The sequence below is a fragment of the Paramisgurnus dabryanus genome, chromosome 9, assembly GCF_030506205.2.
Source record: "Paramisgurnus dabryanus chromosome 9, PD_genome_1.1, whole genome shotgun sequence".
Classification (NCBI taxonomy): Eukaryota; Metazoa; Chordata; class Actinopteri; order Cypriniformes; family Cobitidae; genus Paramisgurnus; species Paramisgurnus dabryanus.
In genome coordinates, this window is record NC_133345.1 from 18,917,665 (window position 1) to 18,937,796 (window position 20,132).

Consider the following 20,132-nt stretch of genomic DNA (forward strand, 5'->3'; position numbering starts at 1 on the left):
AGTTTCTTTTCTGATTTACTTTAAAGGGGACATTTCACAAGATTTTTTAAGATGTGAAATAAACCTTTGGTGTCCCCAAGGTATGTATGTGAAGTTTTAGCTCAAAATACCATATAGATAATTTATTATAGCATGTTAAAATTGACACTTTGTAGGTGTGAGCAAAATGTGCCATTTTTGGGTTTGTCCTTTTAAATGCAAATGAGCTGATCTCTGCACTAAATGGCAGTGCTGGTGTTGGATAGTGCAGATTAAGGGGCGGTATTATCCCCTTCTAACATCACAAAGGGAGCCGAGTTTCAATTACCTATTTTTTTACATGCTTGCAGAGAATGGTTTACCAAAACTAAGTTATTGGGTGTATCTTTTTTTTTTACATTTTCTAGAAGCACTTGGGACAATTTTTTTATGAAATTGTGTAAGCGCAAATAAAGAATGATGATGATTATAGCACTAAAACATGGAAAAAGTCAGATTTTTAAGTGAACTGGGTTTGGTTCTTTTAAAATGACCTAGATGTGTAAACACCCTTTATTTTCTACCCCATTTATTTATATAGTAGGATCTTATTGTATTTTTTTTTAGCTCTATTGGTTTTATTTAAAATGTAAGCGTGTAATCTCTGTCCCATTAGCGACATTTAAAAATAATGACAGCTTTAAACAGATTTTCTAAAAAAAAATGTCCTTTTCATTTTGAATGTTAAAAAGCAAAACAACAAAATATGAGCCAATATAAAGCAATGTAAAAAATTAAGAGACTATTTTGATGGTATTTTGATTAACTATTTATAGGTATGTATGTAAAAAGATAATTTTTGTTTTATCCTGTCAACTATTTATTCTGTCAACTACCAACAAAATTTCTGAGTCAAATTCTTAATAAAATTAATTTTTTTTGGATTTATTTACTGTAAATTGAAATGGGGAAAAAAAATTCAAAATAACAATAAATGACCTTCAATACTGCAGAAAACAAATTTTAAATTAATTTCTCAACAAACGATTAATGATTTGAAGGTATTGCGGAGGATTTTTTTTTCAGGTGGATCATCTAGACTATTGGTCCTCTAGCTGTCAATCAGGAGTGTTGCGTAATTGCATTTTTTTAAAAAGTGGAGAAGACCGTTCTTTTCTAAAATTCAAGAAAAATCCTCCGCTACACCTTTAACATGTATTTTAGGAAAAACCCTGATTTTTTGTTACATCTTTTATGGTTCTTGTCATGCTCTCAGTCTTTTACATTTGCTGTTGTGTGACTTTGTCACTCCCGAGGTTTGCTTTTGATGAAATTCAACAGACACTGGACTGAACTGGTCACAATACATCCAGAAATGATGATACATCTATAAAATCAAAACTGGACTAGTCTCTTAATTTTTTGCTGCGGCTTTATATACAAAGGGAATGAACTTATACTACCTTATGGATTACTGTTAGCTGGATCTCCACATAAGGCTGGGCAAAAAAAGTATAATAATCAAAAGTATTTTTAAAATTAATTACTTCACTCTTAAAAAGCTTTGTTTTGTTAAGCTCTCTCTGTTCCGTTCCGCTTCATCTGCTTCAGATACTTCAACAGCTTTTCATTTTGCATTCATCGTTTATAAGATTAGCACTGAAAGCGTGTTGAGCGTCTGTGTGTGTACACAGGTGTGAGAAATGATAGGCTACACTGCGCTTGGTGTGTGTGGAGACCAAATGCTCCACAGTGCAGCGAGAGTGAGATTCAGTGGAAGAGAAGAGGGAGGGAGGTAGAGCGAGAGAAAGAGAGAGAGGGAGAGAGAGAGAGCGCCTTAAACAGACGTGGACGTCTGCCTGCTGCTCATTCCCCCAGAGGTGTTGCAGAGATAAAGCATCGCTGCTGAGCTTACCAAAAATCATGAAAGAAGCAAAGAGGAGTTAACAGAGAGCAAAACCAGGGCAGAAGCTTATTAGTGACATTATCATCAGGAAGAAGTGAGCGAATGCATGTGTATGTAAGAGTGTAAGGAGGTGGACCTCAGAGGATAGAAGTGTCTTCAAAGATATGGATTGAAGATGACATTGTATCCTGACTGGTCTTGACATCACTACCTCCTTTCATCCTCCTCCCTCACCCCCCACCCTTTCAGCAGGCGGGCTTCTGGTGGCTGACCATGCGAGGATCTTCTCAGTGCTGTGGGAATCTCCTCATCTTCTCCGGATAGTTCTGCAGCGCTCGTTCACTGGCTTGCTGACCTCGGCGCATCTTTGACTTTTCCAAAACAAAGAGCGAAGAAACTTTTGGACTGTGTAGACGGCTCCTTTTTCCTATTGCTCAATAATTGATGCAGGTTCTCTGTTGGCGCTCTGACAGCATCTACGGGAAGAGACCGGTGACCTCCACATGATCTCTCAACGAGTCCTCTTTGAGTTTTAAACTGCGTCTTTTGATCTTCCTCATCCTCAAGTGCCACCATGCAGGTCTCAATCGCTTGCACGGACCATAATCTGAAGGGTCGGAATGGGGACCATGGGAAACAGAACACAACCAGTCCCAATGTGGTGAACGCTGCACGCGCAAAGTTTCGCACTGTTGCCATCATCGCCCGGAGCTTTGGCTCTTTTACCCCACGTCACCACATCTCCCTCAAAGAGTCTACCGGCAAGCACACTGGCATGAAGTACCGGTATGTCTACCCCAAATCTTTCCTATTTTCTGACTTTCTAATCTCTTTTCTTCTTTGCACCTCTGTCAAAAGATCTTTTCATCAATGGCTCTGTTTCTTAATAAACTGTTAAAAACTGTTCTGAGGTTAGCTCCAGAAGCAGTTTTAGGGTCTCATGTGATGCTTGAGTTGAATTGCAGTGGTCTGTGTGATTAATTTGCCACTGCACTGCAAGTACAGGTTCTGTTACTTACTGCAGTTAATAGATCAGTGTCAGTAAGGTGCGCGTGTGTGTTCAGTGTACAGTATGATATGTGGGTTTGACCCACTAAAGACCCACTCAGGATTCCCCTTGCGCTGTTCTGTCTTTGTTACCATGAGCTCCTTCTGTAAGCTCCCAGAGTTATACAAATCATATTTGTTTGCTATTGACAGTACTGAGACTGATGCATCATTACGTGCAGAGAATCTTTAGGTTATCATTTGTATCATTTCCTCTCTGCCTCTTTTGGTAGAGCTGATTTGATTTTTTTTTTCTTTTCTTTAAAAGAAAAACATATAGATGTAATAAGTCACATATCTTAATTATGTCAAACATTTGGTTGCTTTAGTTAATGCATTATTTGCAATGATTTTAGTGTATTTTCTACCTACAGTGAATGTGTTTTGTATCTTGGTGGAATATGGTATAGTTTGTATATGAGTGACACGTATGCGCAAGGTGTCTGTAATGTCTGATTCTGTTTGCAACAGCATAAAACAATTCTTAATGCAAATGTGTGAATCACATTAGTGTCTATCACCTGATGTCCTGAATCAGCACATCACACACAGAGCTTGGGGTCAGCTGTTGACTAAGCAATTGACATGCAGATTTACCTCAGACCCTATAACAAGTATGGACAACAAGATATTTCATGACACCAAGGTGTGTAAAATTGTGTGTATTAATAACAAAATTAATACAATTTAAAATGCACTATGTTCACAGACCTTGAAGTTAAAGAAGGACTGCTTCTTTAAAGAGTCTAAGGGGCAGGACACACCAAAGCTTTTTACGCGGCTGAAAACGGCTGGAGGACGCCGAATGCCAGCTGTGTTTTCAGCTGAACGCAAGCTTTCCCCAGCCGAGCGCTTTGGTAGCTGTGATACTTGAAATGTGAGCCAGTTGGTTGTTGTGATACTTGTCCCGCCCCTCCTTCACTGTGATTGGACAGGTGTGTGAGAACTGACATTGACAAGCCGAGCTTTTCACCCAAAGTTGAATCTCTTTCAACTCTCGGCGCTCAGAGCTGAGCACAGCGCGAGAAAAACCCGCTAGCTACTGGCTTATTTGAAAAAACACCAAGCTTCCATTGGAAACAAATGAAAACATGCGCTGGCCGCGGGCGTAAAAGCTTTGGTCTGCACGCCCCCTAATGCTGTGTCTTTACGTGGATCCTCAACCTATGCCAGGCCACTAGAGGGCGATGTTACTTTGTAAAGAAACACTACACGTCTGTGCACATACACATTCTTTTACAGAGCAATAAATACAAACAATCAAGACAATGAAAACATCAAGCAGTTTTGTTTAGACAGATGATGAGTAACCCTTGACTATAATGCCGCAACATTTTGCAAACATAGCGTAAATATTGTGCCTTAAGCGACACAAATACAGTCCTGTAGGCCACCATTGTTGTTTTGGTTGTACTAGTGCATGCCTGTAGACTAAATTTAGACATATGTGTGACGTCACAGTTATCAATGATTCACATTTATACATTTTACACTGAAGACAGCAGTTTTATAAAAAATGTGCACTTTGACATGCGTCTTTAACTCTTTCACCGCCAGCGTTTTAAAAAAAAGTTGCCGGCCAACGCCAGCGTTTTTCATGATTTTCACCAAAGTTTAATGCCTTCCAGAAAATGGTCTTCTTTAAATATATAAACATACAATATACCAAATGAAAGAACAGACCCTCTGCTTTCAAAAAAAACAAAAAAAAAAAACGTTTCATCCTACCTTCAGTGGTTCTTTTGTAATCAGCTTTTGAATATGGGTAGGTTTCTACAAAAACACCACATTTTGAGCAAAAAGCAGAGGTAATTCAATATTTGTGATGGACTTTTAATAGAGATCCCATTCAGAGCGATCTTTAAAACAGACACGGACATGCAGCCGCTTGCCATAGGGCAATACTTCCGGGTTTAAAAAGTTGCGGAAGGGCGCCATCTGGTGGATAATAGCGGTATTGCGGAAAGACGGAAAATCTCGTCATTGGCAGGGAAGCGTTTTCTCTTGATTGACGAGATATCTCGTCAACGGCGGCGAAAGAGTTAAAAGTTTGCGTTTTCAACTGTGTAAACAAACAGCCAAACCACATAACATCTTCATCGATTTTGGAAAAAAATGTTGTGTAAACGGCCCCTAAGTGACAACACCAATTTGTACTGTAGATTTATTTTAAAGTCAACATGAAACGGCATTCATAACTTATTTTATTTGCATGATGTGTTGTACTGTAATTCTAACTGGGAAACAGGATATTCACAAAGAAATAAGGATGTAAGGTTGGACTTGATTTTGCTCATTGAAAATTGAATAGAGTTTGAATAGTAGTCTCTTTATAACAAGTAACCCAATGGTGTAAGCGAAAAATGAAAACCAATTTAAGGGTGGAGCAAGTTATTCTACATATTATACAAACTTCAAAGACAAACACTTGTTTTCTTCTGTAAAACAGGTACCCACAGATCAATGAAATGTATAGTTTTTGTACAGTAGGTGTAAGTAGGTGTTTTTTTTTTTAAAGCAAATAGAGTACATTTTTAGGGTCTTACATTTGAGATAATATGATCCATTCACTGAATATGTTGTTCAAACAGCCATTGAACAGTAAATCAGACATAATCAGACCATACTTTGTGCTGTTGGCTGACAGAATAGGTCAAATGTAATGAGTTTGAATGAGTAAATGAGTTTTTGTGTATGTGCGGTGAAGTTGGTGACGTGTATCTGACCGTAAAGGCTGTAATCGCTTCTCTTCTGATCCTCTGCAGTAGTCCCTTGAGATTTTGTGACCTTAGATCAGCCCATGATTACCAATCCCCTAGACAACAATTAAAGCTCAATTCTTCTAAAAGCTCAGATTATTATTGCTAGTATATCAAAACATATGAAAATGTAATCATAAGGTTATTAAAATCGATTAAGGTACAAGAATAATATTAATGTTTTTAAAGTGACTGTCAAAAAAGTACCCCTGTGATAAATACCCAATATAGTCAAAAGCATGCTCTTACAGACACATTGTGAATCCCATGTACATACCTACTGTAAAATGTATAGCTTAAATGCAAATAAGTCACTTTGGATAAAAACGCATAAATGTAATGAACTGCAGAATATGGGGGGAATCCAAGATATCGGATCAAACCAGGGTTTCTATGAATCCCTGCTGCAATAAAGCAAAACCACATAAAAACATATGAAATTGTCCCTGCTCTCTCTCTCTCTCTCTCTCTCTCTCTCTCTCTCTCTCTCTCTCTCTCTCTCTCTCTCTCTCTCTCTCTCTCTCTCTCTCTCTCTCTCTCTCTCTCTCTCTTTCTTTCTTTCTCTCCCTCTCTCTCTAAAGTATGTTTATAGTGATCTCTGTGCTAGTGACAGCCCATCAGGAGGACAGCATTAAAAGTGCAGGAGAGCGAACTGATGCAACATACAGTCTATGAGTGAGCAGCAGGTAGACAAGGATTGTGTTTCTAGAAGTTATAGCTTTCACGTCCATCATGACTTCATTGTAAAGCCCTGACAGCGATCTGCTTGGGCCGAAGTTTTCTATGACTGCTCTCATTACAAGCACGCACACGCTCATACATGCTCACTCATGGTAAACATTGCATTGACAATGGCCAATAGGCTAGAGGCTTCATTGTACCTGCAATAGAAACCAAAAAACGCTATTAGTTGAATGTGCATAACATCCAGAACACTTTCAACCTCTCATCACTTTACAATTAGACAGATTTTACAAATATTCCCGAAAATACTGGATTAACAGCTTTATAAACAGCTCTGACTCAGTCCACACAAATGAAGCTCATAAGTTGGTACTGATCCAGAGACAAATCAAGTCACATCTGAGGCAGAACAGGATCAGTTTGTGTTGTCTGTATGTTTGTTAATTTGACATTGTAAATGAAGGATTACAGTTAACATTCAACTTCAATTCACCATACACAAAGCTTTAATAGGATTTGTGGTAACAATAGGACTTTTGTATAAGATCCTATTTCCTGTGACATTCAGTGAATGCAGATCAGGCAAACTTAGATAAATAGACCCCTAATTCTTTCCTTATCTAAATTGCTTCTGAGGAAACAAAGATCTTAAAAAACACAGTCCCCTGGTATGAAGAAATAAAGAGCTTGTCTGGGCTCACTGAGAAGCTATTGAAAGGTCAAATTAAACAGACTTGAGCAAAGATGAGTTTCATTTTTAAAGGTTCTTTAAGCACATACCATTTCTCTGAAATCTCAGCCTTCAAAGTCATATTAGACAACTTGATGTCAGCTGTTTGTGCTGTTTACAGAGCCGTTTAACAGGCCTTAGTTTGAAGAGATGGGCAGTTTTGTATGCAAAGTGTTTAACACAAGCACATTGTTGCACAAAGTAAAAAAAAAATGTATTTACATTTAAAATAAATTATTTGAAAGGAAAAGTCAATCGGGTGATTCTCGTGAAATTAGACTTATGATTTGTCACGAAACATTTTGATATATAAAGTAAATGCAAAGTAAGAGTATCAAAATAAGAAGGATAGAGTTACAAACATCTCTTTATGTACTATTTTGCACATTATTCAAAATGACATCAGACAAACCAATTTTGTTGTTTTTTCCACATTACCGCAGCGTGTCCATGACTGGATTTGGGCTCTTTTACATGGAAATATTTATAATAAAAAAATGTAGAAAATAAAAAGCTTCAGTGCATGTTATACTATAAACATAAAGAAACATGTGGTTTTTTGGTGATCATTGGTAAATGTAGAGACAATAATAAGGAATATAAATGTGTCCAAGACCAAGTTTCTCATCCTCCGCAACAATTTTCAATTATTGTTTAAGCCCTCAAGGAACTAAAATGAAATTTTTTAGGTAAGCAGTTCTTATTTTTTCTCTTCAGCTAAAAGTTGAAATTTTGTTTGTCATAGTACCTAGACAACTTTTTAGTTCTCAGTACTGAAACATGAGTTTGTAAATGCATATATTTAATGTAATATGATGTTGCGGTAATGATAATTTTTAACAATGATAATCTAAAAAATGTAAATAATTCTATAGGATTTTTTTTAATCCTCTAAAAATAATGGTTATAGTAAGTTCAGACCTTAATCTTATTTGTACAGAAAATTGCCTTCAATTTAAAATTTTCTCCTAAATCTGGATTTTGTGAGAATCATCCAATCAGATTCATATTACTAACCCTCTTATGAATAAATGCTGTTTGTCTTTAAATAGCAGATTGATTGATTGATTGATTGATTGATTGATTGAGTGTATTTTAGATGTTTTTCTCATCTCATGTCTTACCTGTACAGTTGCATAAGAGATTCTTGCAATGTGTCAAATTTTTGTACTTGACAAGATACATAGCTCAGTGGTAGAGCACTGCTTTAGCAGCGCAAAAGGTTAAATCCCAGGGAACACACATTATGATTAAATATATACCTCGAAATGCACTGTAAGTCACATTGGATAAACGCGTCAGCCAAAAGCATAAATGTAAATGTACCTGCAGTCTAAAGTCAGAGGATTTATTTTGAACTCCATCAATTTTCATTGAATACCTTCAAGACCGAAATATCTGGATTATGCTGTCAACGTAAATATACAGTTTCTATACTTAATGTATATGAAACAAGATCCTCTGCATGTGTGGGCACAAATTGTTTGCCACTAGGGTCTTATTTTCTGCATGAACACTCAGAGTCACCTGACCTCCCACTGCAGCACTTGAGGCTTAAAATAAGAGGCACCAAGACCCAAACTCATACCAATAGCCCAACAGATGAATAAATAATTGTACACACAAATATAAAATGGTGATTAATGACAGTTTATTTCCACTTAGTCTTCTTGTCATTTGTTAAAATCATCTAGCGCATCTTTAACACCTGATTATATAAAGACCTAAATGATGTAGTACATGTAGAGAAACCTAACTAAGCGTCTAGACAAAAACAGAGCATAGAACAGCTGGCATTTCTGGTGTAAGAGCTCTTTGGTGTTTTGTAATTTTTGGTATTTCTTTTAAGTTTGGTTATGAAATGATTAATAACTTACAAACACTTTTAAAACTGCAAGACTAGCAGGGTATCTACTCTTTATTGATTTGGATTGTCCCGAGTGTGTGCTGTGCAGAGATACACTTTATTTACTTCAAGGAACTGGCTGCAGATGAAGACCAATAAGCAACGGGGTCATTTGTTAACTGTCATTTACCAACATGTTAATGAAAAACATCATGTTATTTGGTGGCCTCCAATGTCCCTGCAGCTAAAACCTTAAATTAGCCTGAGTAGTTTCCATGACAACATTTAGACTTTGATATGTCTTGGTTGTAATTTTACTGCTTGGTTACACATTATTGCATCTTTTAAAAACAGAAATCTGTCTTAATGTCTTAAGGGTTCTCAATTAATATAAATTTTTATGATGATCAACATGCCAACATTTTTTTTCCGTTTTGTATTTCTTTTCTATATTTTCGCTCAATATTTGTTTTTTGTTTTTTTCTGTTTACTACGCCAAGCCATACGGTATTATGCAAATTCACTTGTGAGAAAAAAACAATAATGTAGCACAGCTTCTCCTTTAATGAACACTTGAATATATAACACATAAGAAATATATTAGAGACCAGATTGTTTATTGATGCAATTTTAGGTACAATTGAAATTCAGTATTCAAAGACATGCTTACAACATCATTTCTCTTATAGTTTTAATAACGTTTGATAGTTTTAATCTAAAACATAATCAGATTTGTCCGGGTTATTCTTCATGTCCTCACATTTCTCTGAGGCTCTGATTTCCTGACATATACACTAAGGGTGCCAAGCTGTCATTGCCTGACTAGAATGAGGTAAACAAAATGAATTTAAAGCTATGGATGGTGACAGGATGCAGCCTGGGGTCTGCTGGACATGTCCCTCACACCTCCTGGAGGCGATGTTAGGCTGTCATGTTTATTTTCTCGTAGCGCTGCATGCCTCTCTTTATTTCCCATCCATTCGCTGTCATCCGTAAGCAGGATTTCTCAGATTTCTTCACCCTAATGTGAAATTATATTTATGTTGGATTAAAACTCATGATATGATGTTAAATTTTTCACTAATGCAGATCGGGCGTATAACAGTGTAAGCGCCTGTTTTTATGCATTTTCTCTGCATTTCACCACAGATACAGAGAGCAAAATCCAATGAAATATTGCTAAACAATATATTTAAAGGCCCACTGTGTAGATTTTTAGCAGCATAGCGATAAGATTGTGAATTGCAACCGACGTTTCAATGTACCGTATAGCTCTTCCTTCCCTTTTGAAATGCATAAAGATGCTACAGCAGCCACCACAGGACAAACATGTCATCGTCTGAGACAACGTTGTTACAAAACGCGCTCTATAGAACAGTTTGTCCATTTGGGGCTACATGGTGGCGCGAAATGGCGACTTCCATGAAAGGGACCTAAAGTGTATGTAGATTAGATAAAACTGCTAATTTTAGAGCCCTGGGTCTGTTTTTTTAATCATATAAGCGTACTTGCACAGTCAAACTCACAGCCTTACAAAGTATAGTTCATTTGACTCATACACGTGCATTGGCGTTAGATTCATGCACATTGCAACAAATTGCAATACCTCTTGTGGCTTCCCTGTTGGAAAAAAACAGCATGACCGCCAGCTAAAGCAGCATGGACCAGCATAGGAATTATGCTGGCCTTTGCTGGTATTTTCAGCAGAATATACTTCTGCAAGCGCATACACGACCCACGTGCACAATATAATCCAGTGGTGCGTGTACAGTACGCGCACACTCTTCTGATGACAAAAATTGCATCACATGCACTGTACGCTTACCCTCTTGAACATGTACAAAATTGACTATACTTCGGCCTTAAGGTATTAATAACAATACAGTTTTTAATACACCACTGATAATATAGTTATGTATATTATATTGCATTTCTGTCAAGATATCCTTCTAAAAGTTACACAATAAGCAAGAGATCATGTAAGGTGAGTGTTGTTATTGCAAAGTTATTTCTAAAATAATGCACAAGACCCTGATAAGAAAGTGAATGGTAATTCTGATCATCCTAAAAGAGTTCATCCTATGATAATGGCTAACTAAATATACACTTTACTCTTCAGTACATGCCTGCTTACTTAATAAATAAGTGAATAAATCAATGAAGGTGAAATATTGATTGAAGTTTTAATCAGTTAATGTTGTGAGAAGAAAGAAATCTCAGAGTGACATGAGAGACTTGAAACCAATGAAGGATTGGTTGCCAGGGGCATGAGGAAATATACATTTTAGTGAACATTATACCTAATTGACTGATCTCTCCAAAGCTTAATTATGCTGCATTGCATGTATCATTTACAGATAAGGAGATTAATAGCATAAAGTTGGTTGTGGTATGCATTCATGCTTGTTACAGTATTGCATAGTTCCTCTCTGATGGCCTGTATTAAATTCTGAGTCAGGTCTCTTGTGCACTGAGTGTAGGGAGTTTTATCTGTGCGGTGCATAGATTTTCTGTACAGTCTTCCAAATAATTCACTTATGAGGTTCTAGTTACAATGCTGCCATAGGCAAGTGTAGGCAGTTGACTGCAAACAGAGCTGCATTTGGTGTCTGTTAGTGCCAATGTGTTTGTTACACACCAAGATTGTCACATGGCTCTAGTATTTTATTTTTTTATACTTTTTATACAGTGCATTAGGAGAATGTGTATGATAACACTTTTGACTGAACACTTTTGAACAGATTTAAAGAATAAAAGCCAGACTGTGTATATAATTTTCTCAGAGACATGGAAGAGAGGGTTTTATATTAAATGAAAGGCTTGTAAGAACTGAGGCTGTTGTATTCATGAGAATGGATGGGTTTTCGAGGCATTGGATGAGAGAATTTCTGTTTGCTGATGCAGAGCTGCATTTAGTCCAACAAGAACTTAGGGGTCTCTAAATATTGTGGTGGATATTTAAGTCTTACAGTGGGGAGAAAGGGACAGAAAAATGGCTAATAAGTTTGAGTGGGGTTCATATGGTTCAATGTGTGTGTTTTGCTGCTTTAAAGCATCTCTTAATTAGATCCTCCCCAACCTAAAATCTCACCTATGTGCTTCTCATTTACTTATATATTTTTTTTTATTTCTTGTAAAAAAATAAGCTCTTATCTTACGCCAGGACTAGGCCTTTGTTAAATCAAGATGTTAAAGCATCTTTTATAAACATGCCTTCAATGGCACTTTTTGTGTGTGTGGACCACTATTTGTAATCAAGAATTTTTCACGGACCACCTCATAATACTCATTATAAAATATGTCTACACAAAGTCCTGAATTAATCTGCACCTCTAAATAGGCTTAATAGCACTAAAACTATAACTGGTCATCACATCAGTACAACAGGTTTGTTAAAAGAAAGTTTACTGCACAAAACGGCTGCCACATTCATACACTGATCCATTTTGTACGTCACTGAACTTGAATGTCACGGCTGAGCACCACTGGCCTATTTTAGTAATCACACAATAACTTGACAATTTAATTAAAAATGTATATCAATATTCTTATAGATGGTTTCATCGGACGCACGTGATACACGTCTGGATCCGAACCTTACTTCCGGTTTCGTTTTTTTAATGGTCTGACTGGTTGCTAAACTGATCTCTTGAACAAATGCCTCGTCGAAAATAACAAAGGTTTTGGTTTCCTAGGTAATCTATGTGTTGTTTTGTTTGCTTGTTATATAAATAAACTATGTTTAAAGAATTTGTTGTTATTTATTATTAGCGGAGTTTACCGGAAGTTACGTGCGGACCGTGACAGCGGCTTGTTTATGTTGTTACCGCTGAAACGGTCTATATCAATATTATTTATATACATATTCTTAAAATATAAATATTCTCATTTTGCATTTACACGGACCACCTGCAGTACCCTCACGGACCACTAGTGGTTGGCGGACCACAGTTTGGGAATGGCCGAGTTAGAGTTCAATAGAGTTGTTTAAAATGTGTTTTTTATCAAAAATTTTATCAGCTCCAGTTTCTTCAGTGAGGCATTTAAACTAGCTTTTTGTGCACAAGAACTCCTCTAGATTCCCAACGGGAAAGATTGATTCCTAAATTTAAAGTTCTCTTAGGGGCGATTCACATTTTCCATCTTTTGCATGCAGAAATATAGTATTTTGAATGTATTGCTGTTTTTTTCTAGGCGCAGAGGCACTGCAACCAATTGACTTTTTAGAGTGCCTGGTGAAGGACAGGAGGAAAGCGTTGCTTTTAGACACAAAATGTGAACCGTCCCTTATAATGCTTTTTCATCCAGAGAGGTGTGTGTGCTATTTTAATTCTGTTTTTTAATAAAGTAATTCTTGTAGAGTCCATCTATATTTGAAGAGTTTGATTCCAAAACGCGATAAATGCCTTTTTTTAGTAACCGCCAAAATCAGTATTGTATCTAGTCAGTATTTAAAAGTAAATATATCTGATATCCATCGTGTTATTCTGTCATCTTTTCTCCCTTTTTTCCCAAAACGTAATAAATGCCAGTCCTCCTTCTCTGCAGAATGCAATAAATCCGCTCAACAAATCACAGCGCACCATTGCACGCATTGTAAACAACAGCGGCGAGTTGAATACAAACAAAATCCTGGTTTTCCTCATCTACTTTGTACTTCGTGATCAACAAACAAACAAAAACAAAATAATACTTTTGATGGCATTGATAAACTTGTGGTGTTTTTTTCTGTGGCAAAGTAACTTTGGCGACGGAAAAATGCCGGCTGTTGCTTGTTCTCACACGACGGCTTTAAGCTTCTGTCATGCTAACACATTGACCCCAGGGGATCTTATGAAAAACTTTACATTATTTTACTCCAAGTCAACGAAAATTGAGCAGGACCAAAACATTTTACAGCTGATCGCTGTCAAAAAAGTTCAGCGACGACATCCCAAGGATGATAGCAGCAATGAGAGTGTTCTTAATATGACAGTGTAAAACTAGATATGCAATTCCCAAGGAATTACCAGTGCATGAAAATGCAAAAAGTTGATTGACAGAAATGTAAAAGAAATTTAGTCTAGTAGTTTACCTGGCTGTTGACATGTTTTAGTGTGAAGCTAGCATGATTTAAAAAAGTTATCATGATGAAATATGATGCTAGCATGATTAGCATGATTCAGCATGACGTTAGCATGATGCTAGCATGATTAGCATGAAGCTAGCATGAAGCTAGCATGATTAGCATGATGCTAGCATGATTAGCATAAAGCTAGCATGATTAGCATGAAGCTAACACGATGCTAGCATGATAAGCATGAAGCTAGCACGATGCTAGCATGATTAGCATGAAGCTAGCACGATGCTAGCATGATTAGCATGAAGCTAGCATGATTAGCATGAAGCTAGCACGATGCTAGCATGATTAGCATGAAGCTAGCACGATGCTAGCATGATTAGCATGAAGCTAGCACGATGCTAGCATGATTAGCATGAAGCTAGCACGATGCTAGCATGATTAGCATGAAGCTAGCACGATGCTAATATGATTAGCATGAAGCTAGCACGATGCTAGCATGATTAGCATGAAGCTAGCACGATGCTAGCATGATTAGCATGAAGCTAGCACGATGCTAGCATGATTAGCATGAAGCTAGCACGATGTTAGCATGATTAGCATGAAGCTAGCACGATGCTAGCATGATTAGCATGAAGCTAGCACGATGTTAGCATGATTAGCATGAAGCTAGCACGATGTTAGCATGATTAGCATGAAGCTAGCACGATGCTAGCATGATTAGCATGAAGCTAGCACGATGCTAGCATGATTAGCATGAAGCTAGCACGATGCTAGCATGATTAGCATGAAGCTAGCACGATGCTAGCATGATTAGCATGAAGCTAGCACGATGCTAGCATGATTAGCATGAAGCTAGCACGATGCTAGCATGATTAGCATGAAGCTAGCACGATGCTAGCATGATTAGCATGAAGCTAGCACGATGCTAGCATGATTAGCATGAAGCTAGCACGATGCTAGCATGATTAGCATGAAGTTAGCACGATGCTAGCATGATTAGCATGAAGCTAGCATAATTTGCATGAAGCTAGCATGATGCTAGCATGATTACCATAAAGTTAGCATGAATTTAGCATGAAATTAGCATGATCCTAGCATTATTAGCATGATGCTAGCATGATTAAGATGATGCTAGCATGATTAGCATGAAGCTAGCATGATTTAGCATGAAGCTAACAAGATTTAACATGAAGCTAGCATGATTTAGCATTAAGTTAGCAAGATTTATTATGAAATTAGCATAAAGCTAGCATGAAACTAGCACGAAGCTAGCATGACTTAGCATGAAGCTAGCATGAAGCTAATATGACCCAAAGACCCAACCCCCATGTCTCTATGATGTCCGGATCCAGAGATATAAGGCTTTGTTTATTATGTTGCTAGGCTGCTCATATTTGGTTGCTAGGGGCGTGGCTTAATACCTCAATAAGGATGGTGAGAGACTGATTGGATGCCTGAGTAAAATGAGCCCACCCCCATGTCTCTGTGACACTGTGCTGCAAAGATATCCATCTGGGCATTTTATAATTGCAGTCTATGGGAGATGTTGCTAGGGTGCCCAAAATGGTTGCTAGGGGCGTGGCTTGATAGCTCAATAAGGATCCTAAGGGACTGATTGGATGCCTGAGTAAAATGAGCCCACCCCCATGTTTCTATGACACTGCGCTGCAAAGATATCCCATTCGGGACGTTTTTAGTTCCTTATATGGGCATGATTCCTGCCCCATTATAAGTCTATGGGGAAATTTGGGGACCTCTTACACCCCAGGGGTACAACTTACACCCCATTGTGAGGTATGTTCTTACAGAGCCTGCCAGCCTCTTCAAATGTGGCAAGTCACAAGTTTCTGTGAAATTCTAGGTCTGAGCTACGACTCGTCAAAGTTTGTCTCCATGTTAAGTCAATGGGATTTTTCGGCTGCTTTTTCGCCCCTGGGGCAAAGACCGTACCCCCGATCGCTTATAAAAGTCATAGCACACTATTCCCGAATAGTCCGCACGTTTGAGAGTTTGAATGAAGTTTCTAAGTTAAGCGGTTCGAGCCGTATTAATTGCGGAAATTTGGTTGGAAGAATAATAATAATAACTAGATATTAAAGTTTGAGGACAAACTTTATGTTGGCTTGAAAAAGCGTAGCCTGGACATTTAAAATGGTTTGACAGAAGTTTATTTTAGTAGGCTATCTGGCTGTTAGCATGATTAGCATGAAGTTAGCATGATTAGCATGAAGTTAGCATGATTAGCATGAAGCTAGCATGATTAGCATGAAGCTAACATGAAGCTAACATGATTAGCATGAAGCTAGCATGAAGCTAACATGATTAGCATGAAGCTAGAATGAAGCTAACATTTATTCCGTTGCTAGGGTACTAAGTTTGGTTGCTAAGGAGAAAATTGGCATCCCATGATGATCAACCTTCAAGCCACAAGTAAAACGGTCCAACCCCTGTGTCTCTATGATGTTCTGAAGCGGAGATATAAGGCTTTGTTTATTCCGTTGCTAGGGTACTAAGTTTGGTTGCTAGGGAGAAAATTGGCATCCCATAATCATCAACCTTCAAGCCACAAGTAAAACGGTCCAACCCCCGTGTCTCTATGATGTTCTGAAGCGGAGATATAAGGCTTTGTTTATTCCGTTGCTAGGGTACTAAGTTTGGTTGCTAGGGAGAAAATTGGCATCCCATAATGATCAACCTTCAAGCCACAAGTAAAACGGTCCAAACCCCGTGTCTCTATGATGTTCTGAAGCGGAGATATAAGGCTTTGTTTATTCCGTTGCTAGGGTACTAAGTTTGGTTGCTTGGGAGAAAATTGGCATCCCATAATGATCACACTTCAAGCCACAAGTAAAACGGTCCAACCCCCATGTCTCTATGATGTTCTGAAGCGGAGATATAAGACTTTGTTTATTACGTTGCTAGGGTACTAAGTTTGGTTGCTAGGGAGAAAATTGGCATCCCATAATGATCAACCTTCAAGCCACAAGTAAAACGGTCCAACCCCCTTGTCTCTATGATGTTCTGAAGCGGAGATATAAGGCTTTGTTTATTCCGTTGCTAGGGTACTAAGTTTGGTTGCTAGGGAGAAAAATGGCATCCCATAATGATCAACCTTCAAGCCACAAGTAAAACGGTCAAACCCCCGTGTCTCTAAGATGTTCTGAAGCGGAGATAAAAGGCTTTGTTTATTCCGTTGCTAGGGTACTAAGTTTGGTTGCTAGGGAGAAAATTGGCATCCCATAATGATCAACCTTCAAGCCACAAGTAAAACGGTCCAACCCCCGTGTCTCTATGATGTTCTGAAGCGGAGATATAAGGCTTTGTTTATTCCGTTGCTAGGGTACTAAGTTTGGTTGCTAGGGAGAAAATTGGCATCCCATAATGATCACACTTAAAGCCACAAGTAAAACGGTCCAACCCCTATGTCTCTATGATGTTCTGAAGCGGAGATATAAGGCTTTGTTTATTCCGTTGCTAGGGTACTAAGTTTGGTTGCTAGGGAGAAAATTGGCATCCCATAATGATCAACCTTCAAGCCACAAGTAAAACGGTCAAACCCCCGTGTCTCTATGATGTTCTGAAGCGGAGATATAAGGCTTTGTTTATTCCGTTGTTAGGGTACTAAGTTTGGTTGCTAGGGAGAAAATTGGCATCCCATAATGATCAACCTTCAAGCCACAAGTAAAACGGTCCAACTCCCGTGTCTCTATGATGTTCTGAAGCGGAGATATAAGGCTTTTTTTATTCCGTTGCTAGGGTACTAAGTTTGGTTGCTAGGGAGAAAAATGGCATCCCATAATGATCAACCTTCAAGCCACAAGTAAAACGGTCCAACCCCCGTGTCTCTATGATGTTCTGAAGCGGAGATATAAGGCTTTGTTTATTCCGTTGCTAGGGTACTAAGTTTGGTTGCTAGGGAGAAAATTGGCATCCCATAATGATCAACCTTCAAGCCACAAGTAAAACGGTCCAACCCCCGTGTCTCTATGATGTTCTGAAGCGGAGATATAAGGCTTTGTTTATTCCGTTGCTAGGGTACTAAGTTTGGTTGCTAGGGAGAAAATTGGCATCCCATAATGATCAACCTTCAAGCCACAAGTAAAACGGTCCAACCCCCGTGTCTCTATGATGTTCTGAAGCGGAGATATAAGGCTTTGTTTATTCCGTTGCTAGGGTACTAAGTTTGGTTGCTAGGGAGGAAATTGGCATCCCATAATAATCAACCTTCAAGCCACAAGTAAAACGGTCCAACCCCCGTGTCTCTAAGATGTTCTGAAGCGGAGAAATAAGGCTTTGTTTATTCCGTTGCTAGGGTACTAAGTTTGGTTGCTAGGGAGAAAATTGGCATCCCATAATGATCAACCTTCAAGCCACAAGTAAAACGGTCCAACCCCCATGTCTCTATGATGTTCTGAAGCGGAGATATAAGGCTTTGTTTATTCCGTTGCTAGGGTACTAAGTTTGGTTGCTAGGGAGAAAATTGGCATCCCATAATGATCAACCTTCAAGCCACAAGTAAAACGGTCTAACCCCCGTGTCTCTATGATGTTCTGAAGCGGAGATATAAGGCTTTGTTTATTCCGTTGCTAGGGTACTAAGTTTGGTTGCTAGGGAGAAAATTGGCATCCCATAATGATCAACCTTCAAGCCACAAGTAAAACGGTCTAACCCCCGTGTCTCTATGATGTTCTGAAGCGGAGATATAAGGCTTTGTTTATTCCGTTGCTAGGGTACTAAGTTTGGTTGCTAGGGAGAAAAATGGCATCCCATAATGATCACACTTAAAGCCACAAGTAAAACGGTCCAACCCCCGTGTCTCTACAATGTTCTGATGCTGAGATATAAGGCTTTGTTTATTCCGTTGCTAGGGTACTAAGTTTGGTTGCTAGGGAGGAAATTGGCATCCCATAATAATCAACCTTCAAGCCACAAGTAAAACGGTCCAACCCCCGTGTCTCTAAGATGTTCTGAAGCGGAGAAATAAGGCTTTGTTTATTCCGTTGCTAGGGTACTAAGTTTGGTTGCTAGGGAGAAAAATGGCATCCCATAATGATCAACCTTCAAGCCACAAGTAAAACGGTCCAACCCCCGTGTCTCTATGATGTTCTGAAGCGGAGATATAAGGCTTTGTTTATTCCGTTGCTAGGGTACTAAGTTTGGTTGCTAGGGAGGAAATTGGCATCCCATAATAATCAACCTTCAAGCCACAAGTAAAACGGTCCAACCCCCATGTCTCTACGACACTCTAAAGTGAAGATATTCCATCTGGGACGCTTTTATTCCCTTATATGGGAATGTTTCCTGCCCCATTATAAGTCAATGGGAAATTTTGGGGGCCTCTTACACCCCAGGGGTATAGCTTACACCCCATTGTGATGTATGTTCTTACAGAGCCTGTCAGCCTCCTTAAATGTGGTAAGCCACAAGTTTCTACAAGTTTCTCACTCACAGCTATGACCCGTCAAAGTTTGTCTCAATGTTAAGTCAATGGAAATTTTGGGGTGTTCGAGCCCCCCGTTTAGGAATTCGGAAGGTCCCATCAGTTAGAAAAGATATAGCACACTCCGTCAGACCAGTCTGAAGGTCCGTGGAAAATTTGGTGCATGTAGCTTGAAAGCTGTAGGACGAGTTAGTGTTCGTAATTTTGGTCTCAGAAAAAGAATAATAACTAGATATTAAAGTTTGAAGACAAACTTTATGTTGGCTTGAAAAAGCGTAGCCTGAACGTTTAAAACGGATTGACAGAAGTTTAGTTTAGTAGGCTATCTGGCAGTTGTATGTTTAAGTATAAAGCTAACATGATTAGCATGAAGCTAGCATGAAGCTACCATGATTAGCATGAAGCTAGCATGATGCTAGCATGATTAGCATGAAGCTAGCATGATGCTAGCATGATTAGCATGAAGCTACCATGATGCTAGCATGAAGCTAGCATGATTAGCATGAAGGTAGCATGATGTTACCATGATTAGCATGAAGCTAGCATGATGCTAGCATGATTAGCATGAAGCTAGCATGATGTTAGCATGATTAGCATGAAGCGAACATGAAGCTAGCATGATTAGCATGTAGCTAGCATGATGTTAGCATGATTAGCATGTAGCTAGCATGAAGCTAGCATGATGCTAGCATGATTAGCA

The 20,132-nt window shown here is 38.5% G+C and overlaps 1 protein-coding gene across 4 annotated transcripts in view; it reads left to right on the forward strand.

The window, feature by feature from the left end:
• The window catches only part of kcnab1a (potassium voltage-gated channel subfamily A regulatory beta subunit 1a), a 124,603-nt gene that overhangs the window by 34,188 nt on the left and 70,283 nt on the right, over positions 1 to 20,132 (forward strand). Inside the window, exon 1 of one of the 4 annotated variants that reach the window (XM_065282985.2) lies at positions 1,792 to 2,650. The exons of the other annotated variants lie outside the window; for them this stretch is intronic. Coding sequence (XP_065139057.1) covers positions 2,439 to 2,650 — 212 coding nt within the window. The 5' untranslated portion in view covers positions 1,792 to 2,438. Of the gene's footprint in view, positions 1 to 1,791; positions 2,651 to 20,132 lie in introns of those variants that run through there. 4 annotated transcript variants of the gene reach the window in all.